The 15,722-nt window shown below is 41.9% G+C and overlaps 1 protein-coding gene across 3 annotated transcripts in view; it reads left to right on the top strand.

Moving 5' to 3' along the window:
• Positions 1 to 15,722, top strand: part of plcl2 (phospholipase C like 2) — a 252,196-nt gene that overhangs the window by 210,493 nt on the left and 25,981 nt on the right. For all 3 annotated transcript variants that reach the window (XM_078418041.1, XM_078418033.1, XM_078418023.1), the window contains one exon: positions 10,708 to 10,783. In XM_078418041.1, coding sequence (XP_078274167.1) covers positions 10,708 to 10,783 — 76 coding nt within the window. The remainder of the gene's footprint in view (positions 1 to 10,707; positions 10,784 to 15,722) is intronic.

Genomic DNA, 15,722 nt, shown 5'->3' with positions numbered 1-15,722 from the left:
AAAGCAACCCCACCCTTCCTGCCACCACCCCGTCTCTCTATATACAGATATCCATTTTTCAAATTGTATGATGTGGCATATATCCAACCTCCCCACATTCCTAACAAATGTATCTTTTCATTGTTTTCAATTTCACCTGCCAATTTCACCAATCCGACCTGTCTGAATAACTTCTCTTTGCTCCCTGCCGATCATCAGTCTAGTTCCCTCGAGTTCTATGTTATCCTACTTTCTCATCCACTCCCGACAACCTAGGGGCAATTTACCCGAGGGGCAATTTACAGAGGCCAATTAACGTATAAACGTCTTTGAGATATGGGTGGAAACCGGAGCACCCGGAGGAAACCCACATGGTCACAGGGAAAACGTGCAAACTCCACGCAGACAACACCCGAGGTCAGGATTGAGCCCCTGTATTTACAGTGCCCTCCATAATGTTTGGGACAAAGACCCATCATTTATTTATTTGTCTATGTACTCCACAATTTGAGATTTGTAATAGAAAAATCTCATGTGGTTAAAGTGCACATTGTCAGATTTTAATAAAGGCCATTTTTAAACATGTTGGTTTCACCATGTAGAAATTACAGCAATGTTTATACATGTCGCCTCATTTCAGGGCACCATAATGTTTGGGACACAGTAATGTCATGTAAATGGAAGTAGCCATGTTTAGTATTTTGTTGCATATCCTTTGCATGCAATGACTGCTTGAAGTCTGCGATTCATGGACATCACCAGTGTCTTCTCTGGTGATGCTCTGCCAGGCCTGTATTGCAGCCATCTTTAGCTTATGCATGTTTTGTGGGCTAGTCCCCTTCAGTTTTCTCTTCAGCAGAAAAAAGCATGCCCAATTGGGTTCAGATCGGGTGATTGACTTGGCCACTCATGAATTTACCTTTTTTAGCTTTGAAAAACTCCTTTATTGCTTTAGCAGTATGTTTGGGATCATTGTCTTGCTGGAGAGTGAACTGCCGGCCAATGAGTTTTGAGGCATTTGTTTGAATGAGCAGATAGGATGTGTTTATACATTTCAGAATTCATTATGCTACTACCATCAGCAGTTATATCATCAATGATCAGTGAGCCAGTACCTTCAGCAGCCATACATGCCCAGGCCATAACACCCCCACTGCCGTGTTTCGCAGATGAGGTGTATGCTTTGAATCTTGGGCAGTTCCTACTCTCCTCCATAATTTGCTCTTGCCATCACTCTAATATAAGTTAATCTTCATCTTATTTTCCACAAGACCTTTTTCCAGAACTGTGGTTGCTCTTTTAAGTAGTTCTTGGCAAAGTAACCTGGCCATCCTATTTTTGCGGCTAACCAGTGGTCTAGCCTTTGTATTTCTGTTCATGAAGTTTAACTAAGGTATCCTCTGTATTTCTGTTCATGAAGTCTTCTGTGGACAGTAGTCATTGAAAAATCCACACCTGACTCCTGAAGAGTGTTTCTGATCTGTCGGACTGGTGTTTGGGGATTTTTCTTTATTATAGAGAATAATTCTGTCATCAGCTGTGGAGGTCTTCCTTGGCCTGCCAGTCCCTTTGCGATTAGTAAGCTCACCAGTGCTCTCTTTCTTCTTAATGATGTTCCAAACAGTTGATTTTGGTAAGCCTAAGGTTTGGCTGATGTCTATAACAGTTTTATTCTTGTTTCTCAGTCTCATAATGGCTTCTTTGACTTTCATTGGCACAACTTTGGTCCTCATGTTGATAAACAGCGATAAAAGTTTCCAAAGGTGATGGAAAGACTAGGTGCTGAGAGCTCAACTTTATAGCTGCATTTAGGAGGCAATTAAACACACCTGAGCAATTACAAACACGTGTGAAGCCATGTGCCCCAAACATTATGGTGCCCTGAAATGGGGGACTATGTATAAACACAGCTGTAATTTCTACATGGTGAAACCAAAATGCATAAAAATGGCCTTTAATAAAATCTGACAATGTGCACTTTAACCACATGTGATTTTTCCTATTACAAATCTCAAATTGTGGAGTACAGAGGCAAATAAATGAATGATGGGCCTGTCCCAAACATTATGGAGGGTGCTCTATGTATTTCTTTCTATAATCTGCCAAACAGCCATTTCTCTGCAAACAGTTCTTTTCAAAAATCATCCTTCATCATTTCCAACAGCTGCAGCAAGTAGCACATTATCCTTGGTCATTTCCAATTTTGGAAAAATTCTATCTTTGTATAGTTATTGTCGTGGCTCCAAGCAGCCACTGCAATAACTATACAAGTAGCAGCTGAGATGTTTCAAAGTAACGAAAACAAAATGCACCATGAAAAATCTGATGATCTTGCATATAAGTATGTAACATACATAAATGTGTGGAAATGTTAACTGGACAACATTAGCATGAGAATATGAGCAAAGGATGCACCAGTCTCTTTTGCTATGACACATTTAGTAAAGTAGCAGTCTTCCTGCTCCACCCTCTCAACATATTTTAAAGGCCACTCCAATAATACAGGGGTTTCAAGTACAAAACTGGGGAAGTGATGTTAAACGTATATATAAATCTCAGAAGATTGCATACAGTTCCAGTCACGATATTTGGAAAGAATGCCCAAGAGAGATGACAAAGGAATTTAGAATGGCAGCCAGAGGAAAACCTCAATAAGAAAGGCTGCATTCAAATCAACATGGACCTTAATTAGAATCTGTTTCTGCATGCATTTGCACAGCATGTTCACTTCTCTCAAATTTGACATTAAGCTGAAGCAGCATTCATAAAATGCATGTCATGCACCTATTAAGTCAAATGAAAAAAGAAATATTCTTACAAATGCATCATAAATAGCTGATCCTCTGTCTTTTAAGTGGCTGATTGCAGCAAAACCACTCCAGTATGGTACTTTCAGTGGTAGTTATTAAATGTACAAAGTAAAGGTCATTAATGGCCTCTGTGTTAAAGAGAGTAATTTCTCATTTATATTCTCTATAATTTGTGTCAAATTCACACTGTTAATACTCAATATCTTAAAAAAAACATGTCTTAGTTAGTTTAATTTCCTGTTTATTTTTGTTTAATTAATGTTTACTTATGGCTTCATTCGGCAACTAACTGTGTTAAGTTACTGAGGGAATTAGATTCTGTCAGTAGAAATGAATTATCTTGGGTTGATTGTGGATGATCAGCCATGATCACAATGAATGGCAGTGCTGACTCGAAGGGCAAAATGGCCTTCTCCTGCACCTATTTTCTATGTTTCGACAGTATGTTTCTAACAACTAACCTTTCAGTTTATCTAAAATGTTATAATTTTGTGTATAATTTTTTTTGCACCATTAAGTGTTAAATATTTGTGAAACAACAATATTTAAGAAATATATTGAATATTTATTTTGTTGTCTTTACATCCAAGTGGAAGAGCTTCAAATGGGGGTAAAAAATGTTTACATTACCAGTGTTGGCAGTAGCTCAGTAAATTTATCCAATTAACAGATAAACTCCCACATCAGGATGGCTAATCCTTGCCTTCTGCTGAATCCCCATTACCCATTTTAAGCAAGATCATTATGATTGACCTCGCAATCCTAAAACATATTCGTCATTTGTAATATTAATGGTCATTAATATCAAATCTTACCCTCTAGTAACTTCTTACACCCCAGTTCCTTTTGTGTTTTAGTCTGGCATATAATTAAATCTGTTACTAGTAAAAACATTTATTGATTTCTTGAAACATAGCAAGGGAAATACTGACAAAAGTAACAGCAGCCACACCCAAGATGAAAAATGGGTAAGTACATGATAAGTGGTTTTGTTAGCTTGCCGATCTCAGTTTTGTAAAAGGACACAATTCATGATAAAGTTGTTTTACTTTTTTAATTTCATGTTTTTAAGAATTAACAAATCTTGTTCTTGAACTGTGCAAATTTTGTTGATTGATCACTCATCATCACTCATACCCTGTCGAGTATGTTATAGAAAATACATTTGTAGGTTATTTTAGGAAACATACAAGATGTGCAAGAATGGTAGACTCAAATAAAGAAAAAGAAAAACTTATAATCATTTAGTTACATAACCTTATGACGTTTCATGTTGCTGTACAGCCAATAATTCTTTTGGTTCCGTAGTACTCCAAAGTGCTCAAAAAAATTCATTATTTTGAAGATAAATGCAGGTTGTTACTGTTATTAAAAACACTCTCTTCTAAAAACAGATCATATATTTTAGTAACAGAAAATATTGTAAATACTCATGAGGTTAGGCCTCATCTATGGAGGAAACGTTAAGTTCATCTTTTTGCCAAATGAGGACTTCACATTTTGTTTTTGTTACTTCAAATTTGCCACATCTGCAGGGGTCCATTTTCAGTTTATATTTAGTGATGTTAGTTAAAGGCTAATTATGGGGCAGGACACCAGGAATTCCCCTGTCATTCTCTGAAATATTAGTTTGGGATTTTATCCCCCTCCATGAACAAACAGAACCTTAATTTAACATCATGAACAATGGTGCCTCTGTGCTTTCTTGGTATGAGCTTGGTTATTTTTGCATATAGTGGTCTGCCCTATCACACTTTGTGTGGCATTTGGTATTCCTTTTGGGCGTGCAGTTCATTGTTTGCACATCCAAATCAAGAGAAAATCTTGTCACCGAATGCCTTAATGCTCAGTATCTTTCTGGTGGTTTCCCATGGTGACTGAAATCTAGATAGAAGAATAAAGGTGTGATACATTGAAATAATACATTGAAATGCATTGGCCTGCATGACACCACTTTGCCAAATGCCCTCCCACAAGAGAGAATAAAATGTGCTCAGCATTAGTGACCTCCCTCATGCGTCAGTGGATAACAAACTCTGAGAAGTTGCTGATTTTTTTTCAGTCACTGTTCAGAAGCAACATGATGGTAACAGTCATGCCCACTAGGCATCCATGTTATGGCTATGGCAGAAGCAGATGTCAGACTTCAGAGGCAATGTCTCATGCACTTTTCCATGCCAAGGTTCAGGGAGGAATACTGCTCAGTAGACACCTGAAGGTTTACAGCCACTTGCCAAGAATCCTGTCACTCTTCCACCTCCCTCCTTGAACAGATTCTCCTGCTCCGCCTGTCTTTCGCTTGTTCTCCAAGACACACCACACTCTGCCCATATTGGAGAGCTTCAGTCCATGGTACAGTGCAGTCTGTAAATTTTACAAACTTCAAAGAATTTACAAGTTGTTTGAAACTGAAACAATTACATGTTCCTTTTTAAATTGAGGTAGCCCTTGGTAAAAGATTGCACCAATGATTAAAATACTTGGATGAAGTCTGTATTTTGTCTAGAAATAAAGCGTGGAAACAGATCCTTCGGCCCATCAAGTTCACGCCGATCATCATACACTAGTTCTGCATTATCACACGAGAGGTAATTTACAGAAGGCAACGTACCTACAAATCTGCACGTCATTGGAATATGGATGGAAGCCAGAGTACCGGAGAAAAACCCCGCAGTCACAGGGAGAATGTTCAAACTCCGCACAGACAGTGCCCGGAGTCAGGATTGAACCCAAATATAGCAGAATAACAACTAATACCAAATAAAATGACACTCTTTGAATAGAAATGGGAAAGGAACATGATTGGAAAATTGGCATTTCTGAAATTGATTGAAACCTGCAAGAGATTCATTCAGAAGTAGGTCAGATCAACATGATGTGTAGCAGATATATATTATTAATCGATTTAAACTCTTTACTGTTGCCGAACCCACAATGACTCATCAGGTCACCGTACAGTAGACCTGACATCACCAAGTTCTGGCAGGATGAATCTCAAAGACAGGACCCTCTTTTTGTCTTTTTAAGAGGAACATCTTCCATTTTATCATATCTTGTTACATTCCGCAACTTTGTTGTAATCTGGTCACTGTAAGGGATTGATAACGCGGGAAGGAAACATTTCCTCTTATCTCGTGATTTGCAGCTTCTTCAAATGATTATTGTGAGTGATTAATGTTTGCTAAATGTGGAAGTTGAACTGGATCTAATCAAGGACCTCCTTCTTGTTATTCACCGCCTGAATGGCTGTTGTGGGAGTTCTCGTCAGTGGGCGAGAAAAGCGTACTGGAATACTTAGTTCTTCCAATTTGTGAAATATCTAAGCAAGCATGTTCTTACTATTCCAGCTTGGGAGACTGGAGAGAATAAAGGCAAATGGAATACAGTGTAGTAAAGTGTGGAATCATGTATTTTGGTAGTAGGAATAAAGGCATAGACTATTTTCTAAAAGGGGAACGAATCCAGAAATCGGAGGTGCAAAGGGACTTGGGAGTACTGGTGCAGGATTTCCAAAAGGTTAATTTGTAATTTGAATCGGTAATAAGGAAGACAAATGCAATGCTAGCATTTATTTCAAGAGGACTACAATATAAAAACAGGGATGTAATGCAGAGGCTCTATAAGGGGCTGGTCAGGCTACATGTGGAGTATTGTGAGCAATTATGGGTCCCATATCTGAGGAAAGATCCATAGGAAGGAACTGGAGATGCTGGTATAAACCGAAAATAGACACAAAAGATGGAGTAACTCAGCGGGCAGGCAACATCTCTGGAGAGAAGGAATGGGTGATGTTTTGGGTCGAGACCCTTCTTCAGGAAGGATGTGCTGGCTCGAGTGGGTCCAGAGGAGATTTACGAGAATGATCCCAGGAATGAGTGGGTTTATATATGATGAGCATTTGACGGCACTCAATGGAGTTTAGAAGGATGACGGAGGACCACATTGAAACTTACTGAATAGTAAAAGGCCTAGCTAGATAGAGTTAATGTGGAGAGGATGTTTCCACCAGTGGGAGAGTCTAGGACCAGAGGTCATAACATCAGAATAAAAGGACGTTCCTTTAAGAAGGAAATGAGGAATTTCTTTAGTCAGGGGGTAGTGAATCTGTGGAATTCATTGCCATAGAAGGCTTCGGAGGTTGTCAATGGGTAGTTTAAGGCAGAGATAGATAGATTCTTCATTAGTATGGGTCAGGAGTTATGGGGAGACGTAGAATGTGGTTGGGAGGAAGAGATAGATCAGCCATGATTGAATGGTGAAGTAGACTTGATGGGCCAAATGGCATAATTCTGCTTCTACCACTTATGAACATTAACTTTATCTTCCAAGCCCAGTGAGATTTCAACATTTCTTTGCAGGCCAGAAGAGCATTCCTTGCAGGGACTTCCATGAGGTTTTACATTTAGGTTTATTTAGGCAGCACATTGGCTGCTGCCTCACAGTGCCAGGGACCTGGGTTCAATCCTGACTCTGGGTGCTGTCTGTGCAGAGTTTGTACGTTCTCCCTGTAACCATGTGGATTTTCTCTGGGTACTCTGGTTTCCTCCCACATTCCAAAGTTGTGCAGGTTTGTAGGTTAATTGACTTATGTAAATTACCTAGTAAATAGGATACAAAAATGGGAAAACATGTAATTAATGTGCGGGTTATCAATAGTCAGTGTGAACTCGGTGGGCCGAGGGGCTTGTTTCCGTGCAGTATCTCTGAACTAAACTAACCTTTATTATTGTCTTGTGTACCAAGGAACAGTAAAAAGCTTTGTGTTCCTAGTCAAACAGAATTAGATATACCGTACTTAAATACATTCAAGCCAAATTTAAGTACAATAGATGGAGCTAAAGGAATGATATAGAGTGCAGAATATACACCGATCAGCTAAAACATTATGACCACCTGCCTAATATGCTGTTGGTCCTCTGTGTGCCGGCAAAACAGCGCCGGCCCGCCGAGGCATGGACTGGACAAGACCCCTGAAGGTGTCCTGTGGTATCTGGCACCAAAACATTAGCAGCAGATCCTTCAAGTCCTGTACGTTGCGAGGTGGAGCCGCCGTGGATCGGACTTGTCGATCCAGCACATCCCACAGATGCTCAATCAGATTGAGATCTGGAGAATTTAGAGGTCAGGGCAACACCGTGAACACTTCATCATGTTCCTCAAACCATTCCCGAACAGTGTGTGCAGGGCGCATTATCCTGCTGAAAGAGGCCACTGCCATCAGGGAATACCATTGCCATGAAGGGGTGTACCTGGTCTGCAACGATGTTTAGGTAGGTGAGACGTGTCAAATTGACGTCCACATGAATAGCCGGACCCAGGGTTTCCCAGCAGAACATTGCCCAGAGCATCACACTTGTCGTCTTCCCACAGTTGGTTCAGATCAAAAGGGATAGCCTTCATTGCCCTCGCGCTTCGATGAGCCTTGGGTGCCCAAGTCGCCGGTTTGTGGTTTTTCCCTCCTCGGACCACTGTCGGTAGGACTCATCACTGCTGACCGGGAGCACCCCACAAGCCTTGCTGTTTCAGAGATGCTCTGACCCAGTCGTCTGGCCATAATAATTTGGCCCTTGTCAAAGTCGCTCAGGTCTTTACTCCTGCCCATTTCTCCTGCATCCAACACATCAACTTCAAGAACTGACTGTTCACTTGCTGCCTAATATATCCCACCCCTTGGCAGGTGCCATTGTAACAAGATAACCAATGTTATTGTCAGTGTTATTCACCTGTCAGTGATCATAATGTTTTGGCTCATCGGCGTAGTTCTCAGCTTTGTAGCGCATCAGTTCCTTAGACAAATCCAATGTCCACAAAGGAGTAGAAGTGAATCAGACAGCTTATGGAAGGACCGTTCAGAAGCTTGATAACAGAGGGGAAGAAGTTCCCAAGTCTAGTGGTGGGCACTTTCAAGCTTCAGTACCTTCTTCTGGACAGAAGCAGGGAAAAGTAGGGATGACCGGGGTGAGACAAGTCTTTGATTATGTTGGTTGTTTTTTCGAGGCAGTGTGAAGTATGGATCGAGTCAATAGTGGTAAGTCTGGTCTGTGTGAAGGGCTGGGCTACATTTACAACTCTCTTCTTTTTCATGCAGTCTTGGACAGAGCTCTTCCCAAACCAAGCCGTGAACTTGGTTTGCAAGCAAGCAGTATGTTTTCTGTGATACATCTGTAGAGGTTTGTAAGAATCACTGGAGATGTGCCAAATTTTCTACGTCTCCTAAGGAGGTGTTTGTGTGCCTTCATAGTTGTCTCTTCAGTGTGGATGGTCCACAACAGATCATTGGTAATGTTACTGCCAAGGAACTTGAAGCTCTCAGCCATTTCCACTTGTACATCATTGATGCTGATTGGGGCATGTACTCCACCATGCTTCCAGAATGGATAACCAACTTATTGTCATGCTGCCATTCAGGGAGAGATTATTGTCCTGACACCATGTTACTAAGTTCTCTATCTTTTTCTGTACTCCATCTTGTAACTGATTGTGATTCAGTCCACCACAGTGGTGTTATCTGCAAACTTGGCACAAAACTAAATAACTCTGGAACCACATTTTGCCGGGAGTAGCCTCACGTGGTTCAGAACAACATGATCAGTGGTGAGGGCTCCAGCTCGCTCCTGACCTTTGAAACAAATTGAAATAAGACATATGATGAAAGAATGGGTCGACTGGGCTTATATTCACTGGAATTTAGAAGGATGAGAGGGGATCTTATAGAAACATATAAAATTCTTAAAGGATTGGACAGGCTAGATGCAAGAAAAATGTTCCCGTGGAGTCCAGAACCAGGGGTCACAGTTTAAGAATAAAGGGTAGGCCATTTAGGACTGAGATGAGGAAAAACTTCACCCAGCCAGTTGGGAATCTGTGTAATTCTCTGCCACGGAAGGCAGTGGAGGCCTATTCACTGCAGGTTTTCAAGAGAGAATTAGATTTAGCTCTTAGAGCAAAAGGAATCAAGGGATATGGAGAAAAAGCAGGAACGGGGTACTGATTTTAGATGATCAGCCATGATCATATTGAATGGCGGTGCTGGCTCGAAGGGCCGAATGGCCTACTCCTGCATCTATTTTTCTATAGTTCTATGAAATGAGTTTCAGAGTGACCTCTCTGATCAGTTCTTCCAGGAACCACTGGAAGATTGCTGATGAGGCAAACATGTCCTTCCCGAAATAATCCTCCCACTTAATTCCCTGCCCACAATCCGTCCGTTATTTATGAAATGTAGTGTGGACATCCATTAGTGATGTGGCAAGGAGAATTGTAGTGCTTGTTGAAGTTTCATTCTCAACTGAACAGAAATGTCTCTCAAAGCTGATACCGAATCCACAAGCAATCTTTCAGATGCAAAAGAGACCGCGTGTTGCAAGTAGTGGATACAATATACAAATAAATTTTTAAAAAAGTAAATTGCTGCTTCATGTCTTTGTGGAAATGGATAGTGAGGAAAGGAGGGGGGGGGGGGGTACAATTTGCAATGTTGACTTTTCTGCTTTAGTGCAGGGAAATACCTGATGAATGTGTGATGGTGAACACTGAAAGGAGAAGGCCAGGAAGGGAAGGCTCTAAACCGGAGAAGGAAAGGATGATCCATTGAGTGGTCAAATCGGTGGTGCATAAGATGAGGGAATTGCCATGATTCTGGGAAGTTTGAAAAGGGATGAAAACAGCTGTGCATCTGTTGTATTAGTGGCTTCTCCTCTTGCCCTTTTCCCATAATCCTAAATATTTTTTCCAGCATTTTTGTTCCTGTAAGCTCTCATTCGTGGGCTGAAGGCCTTGAGGACGACACTCAGATCTACAATAAAAATGGCAGGCACATCCTGTTCTCTTCAGGAAAGAGTGATGTAAAAGTGAACCGTAAATGTGCTGGATGAAAATATTAACACAATTCGTCTTGCCTCTTTTTCATGTTTTACAGATGATTCAGACAACCAAAGCTTTACTAGAAAATGGTGACGGGGTATGTGAAAAGATATTGCAGTATCAAAGAGCAGGTATGTGCAAATTCTTAAGCTGCTTCAGTAAAATAATGTTTTACTACCTGCACAATACCCTTGAATTATCATTGAGTTTTTTAAAGAATTAATACCGTTTACAAAGTTACCATAAATAAAGTTTAAATTATTTATTTAGAATCCTGTAATTTCGATCCCACCTACTCCATCTGCCCATCACCCTCCGACTCCTCCCACTGGGTTCACATCCATCTCCCCACTGCTCCCGACCGTCCCTCTCGTATTTACTTCCATTCTTCATCTTTTCTCATCAGATGCCATAATCTGCAACTCTGTTATCTCCACTTCTCACCTCCCAGCCTCTGTTGTTATCTCCACCCTCCCTTACCTGACTCCATCTGCCAGCCAACCTCTCCTCACCTGGATCTACCTATCATTTGCCATCTCTTGCCCCCACCCTTTCCCCTCACCTCTTTATACTGGTTATCTCCCCTCTACTCTTTTGGTCCAGATGAAGGATCTTGATCTGAAAAGACTACTGTCCACTTCCCTCCACAGGTGATTCCTGACCCGTTGAGTTCCTCCAGTAATTTGTTTTTTTTTGCTCCAGATTCTGTAGTTTATTGGGTTTGCAAAATTAGCTTCCAATGATTGAATGAATGGCCTGATTTAGTTTTTCTGAAATACCAATAACTGAAATTTAAAATGGTAACTTAATAAATCAAAACCCCTTCCTACCACTTACAATGATAGACTGAATGGAGCTGTGCAGAAAACTTGCTCTGGAAAGGATTAGTCAAATAACACCAGTTGCTAAAAAATGTCCATACGCCCTGTCAATCCCCGTCAAAGTCTTGCATATTGCAATTAAATCACTATTCGTTCTTATAAACACCAATGAGCATAGGCCTAACATGCTCAACTTTTCCCCACACATCTTCTCGTAAAGGCTATCATTCTATCAGCAAAAAGCAAAGTGTTGGAGGCACTGGAAGTACTGGAGGCAGCATCAGTGGAGGGAAATGGACAGACGTTGCCTGGCCCATTAAGTTCCTCCAGCATTTTGTTTTTTGCTCTTTATTACCTGGAGTTTCTTTTGTCAATCATTCCATTAGCCTTCCTAATTACTTGCCATATCTTCATTGTTACTGTTCTTGCCCATTCACTCTCATCCCTTTTCAGGCTCTTTATGCCCTCCGCACAACCTGATAACCCACCAAAGAAAAACAAGTCCATATCCTGTGACAATAACTGGAATTTTACATTCAATTAATTTAATAAAATCAGACTTAAAACCGAACATCTATAATAATTACCATAAATCTGTCAGATAGTCATAAAAGCCGAGGTGGTTCACAAAAGTGAATTAAGGAAGGAAGTATATATCTTCACCCAGGATTATCTGCATCTGACTGCTACACACACCAAGCTATAGGGTTGTACACTGTTCCAGCAGACCACTCATTGTATCGATCCACAGCATCCAGTCTATCACGTACATACAATATTCATTTGTCCTCCAACCAGAAAACATCAACAACTTCCCTTTTTATACATTTATGAGTTACAGCTTGTGTAGCAGCAGGAAGAAGATTGCAATATTAGTGCTTGGCTACATCTCACTGCTTTTACATAGGTTGCCAGTGTTAACAATTTAGCTAAAATCATGCTGAATTCTGTGGAAAAGCATTAGAGTAGTGATTCTCATAGAATATTTAAGCCCATCACTGCCGAGCAACACATTAGTTTACTGCATCTATTTTATTTAATGGTTGAATGACTCGAAGCCATCACATGCAATATCATAGAGTAAAGATGTAGACCATTTTCCAAATGGGGAGAGGATTTAGAAATTGGAAATGCTAGGGACTTGGAAGTGCTGGTGCAGGTTTCCCAAAAGGTACATTTGAAGGTCGAATCGATAGTAAGGAAGGCAAATGCAATGCCAGCATTTATTGTGAGAGGACTAGAATATAAAACCAGGGATGCAATGCTGAGGCTTTATAAGGCACTGGTCAGACGGCATTTAGAGTATTGGGAGACGTTTTGGGGCCCATATCTGAGGAAGGATGTTCTGCTGTTGGAGAAGGTGCAGAGAGGGTTTACGAAAATGATCCTGGGTACGACTGGGTTAACATATGATTAGCGTTTGACAGCACTGGGCCTGTACTCGCTGGAATTTAGACGGATGCGGGGGGACCTTATTGAACTTATGGAACAGTGAAAGGCCTGGATAGAGTGGATGTGGAGAAGACATTTCCATCCGAGGGCACAGCCTCAGAATGAAAGAACATACCTTTAGAAAGGAGATGAGGAATTTCTTTAGTTAGAGGGTGATGAATCTATGGAATTCATTGCCACGAACGGCTGTGTTGACTGATTAGCTGCTAGCTTCACCGTCTAGCAGGCTTAGTTAGTTGTCCTCGCTTGAAAAAACGAATCCCGGTCGAAAAAACACAGTCCGTGAAAGTTCTGGAATAGAACTTCTGACACCATGTATGAAGTTGCAAGAACAACAACAACGTTATTTAACTTCAAACCTAGTTTAATGACCATCGAGGATGCAACGTTACAGACAAAGCCGCAACGTTACAGAACAAGTGCCTCCGCCGGAACCCTAGCACGTATTCATCAGATAACCTCCTCCAGTAACAGCGTCTGCAAACACCCGACATAGACATAGACTGTGAATACAGTGACTGATCTACAGTGGCCAGGTCATTCATTGTGTGCTTTTAAAGCGGAGATTAACATATTCTTGATTATTACGGGTGTCAAAGGTTATAGAGAAAAGCAGGAGAATGGGGTTGAGAGGGAAAGATAGATCAGCCATTGAATGGCAGAATAGACTTGATGGGCCGAACATGAATTCAGAACATTTCTTTGGTTTGCTGTTCTTATTTATCTTCTGTTGAAGAAATTAATCACATAAAAAAACGCTCTCTTACAATTTACATGTCAGTAACACCTTCAGTGTAGCAAAACATACCAAGATTTTTCACAGGAATGCCACAGTATGAAGTGCAGAGCGACAGGTAGCCAAATGCTTGGTCAAAAGAGGTTTGGAGGAAGGTGATTGAGAGGCCCAGGAAGGAAACTCTAGAATCTGGTACGACTCCCTGCAGCGGAGTTCAGATCTTCAGAAACAGAATTGGAAGAACACAGAAATTTCAGAGAACTGCAGAGTGACAATGCAGAACAGACAAAGTAGTGGTGAAGTCTTTGGACAAAAGATCCAGAGAAATAATTTTAACAACGGGGGATTTTATAGTCAGTTAATTTAGTAAGAGAATGAAAAACGAGTTCAATAATGATGACCACTAAGTTCTCAAATAGTCATAAAATTGCAGTTGGATTATCACTAAGAAGGAAATCTGTGGTCCTTACTCAAGCTAGTCTAAATGTGACTGCAGCTCACACCAAGGTGTGATAACTCTCCCACAAACCGCTCATTGTATCACTCCGCAACGTTAAAAACAATGCAGCAGAAATTAAACCGATGGCCTTCCAGTTGTGACCGAGCCACTAGATTTGGGCTAAGGCATACCCTCTCTGCAATGTCTTCCTCATAAATATCTTGGGGACATGCTTCAAATATGAAAACCAGCCAACAGAGTAGACCACTTATTGAACTCACTAATGCCTTTGAATCCTCCATCATGATATCCTAATAAAGCTATGAAGAATCATGCCATCAGTTCAAACACGTCGTCAAAAATTGCAGCAGGACCTTAATCGGTTGGGCAGGTGGGCTGAGGAATGGTTGGTGGAATTTAATACAGAGAAATGTGAGGTGTTGCATTTTGGCAAGACTAATTTGGGCAGGACCTGCAGAGTGAATGGTGGGGCTCTGGGAGTATTATGGATCAGAGGGATCTAGGAGTTTAGGTAGTTTATTGAAAGTGGCATCACTTCAAAAAGGCTTTTTGATGGTCAAAAAGGCTTTTGGCACATTGGCCTTCATCAGGCAGATTATTGAGTGTAGAAGTTGGGAGGTCATGTTGCAGTTATGTATGATGTTGGTGAGGCCGCATTGAGAATATTGTGTTCAGTTCTGGGCACCTCTTTGTAGGAAAGACTAGAAAAGGGTGGACCCGTTGGGCCCAACCCTCCCCAGCATTGGGCCTAACCCTCTCCTGCATTGGTTCAGCACCCTCTCCTCCCCCACTCCCTCTCCCCCTCCTCTCCACTCTACCCTCCCCCCCCCCCACTCACCCACTCCATCCCCACCAACCCCCCAACCCTCTCCTGCATTGGTTCAGCACCCTCTCCTCCCCCACTCCCCCTCTCCCCCTCCTCTCCTCTCTGCCCTCCCCCCCCCACTCACCCACTCCATGCCCCATCAACCCTCCTTATCCCTCCCCCTTCCCCCCCCTCCACTCACCCACTCCATGCCCCCTCAACACCCCTTATCCCTCGTCCTCCACTCACCCACTCCATGCCCCCTCAACACCCCTTATCCCTCGTCCTCCACTCACCCACTCCATGCCCCCTCAACACCCCTTATCCCTCGTCCTCCACTCCCCCCCTCACCCACTCCATCCCCACCAACCCCCCCAAACCTCTCCTGCATTGGTCTAGCACCCTTCCCTCCCCCACTCCCCCCCTTCCCCGGTAAGACAGGTTTAGAGGGATATGAGCCAAATGCAGACAGGTGGGACGAGTGAGATGGGACTTATTGGTCAGTGTGGGCAAATTTGACAGAAGGGCCTGTTTCCACGCCAAATTACTCTATGATGGGTAAGAAATGTACTCTGACCACCACCTCCAGCGTGCACTCCCCGGCTGACATATTTGTTGTCATCCTTGTTGAACTTAATCTGGAACAAATAAGGTTTCAGAAATTGTATTCTGCCTGGAATACTTCACAGCAATACTGGCTCCTCACCACTACAATTACCCAAAGTGGCTATGCCTAGTAGCCCCAATGGTACTGGGGTTGATGACAAGCTGTGTACCCTGTGCTGAGCAACTCGTC

The sequence above is a fragment of the Rhinoraja longicauda genome, chromosome 2 (genome assembly GCF_053455715.1).
Source record: "Rhinoraja longicauda isolate Sanriku21f chromosome 2, sRhiLon1.1, whole genome shotgun sequence".
In the NCBI taxonomy this organism is placed as follows: Eukaryota; Metazoa; Chordata; class Chondrichthyes; order Rajiformes; family Arhynchobatidae; genus Rhinoraja; species Rhinoraja longicauda.
The sequence above is the reverse complement of the archived record's forward strand: the minus strand, read 5'-3'. Positions and strand labels throughout refer to the sequence as shown.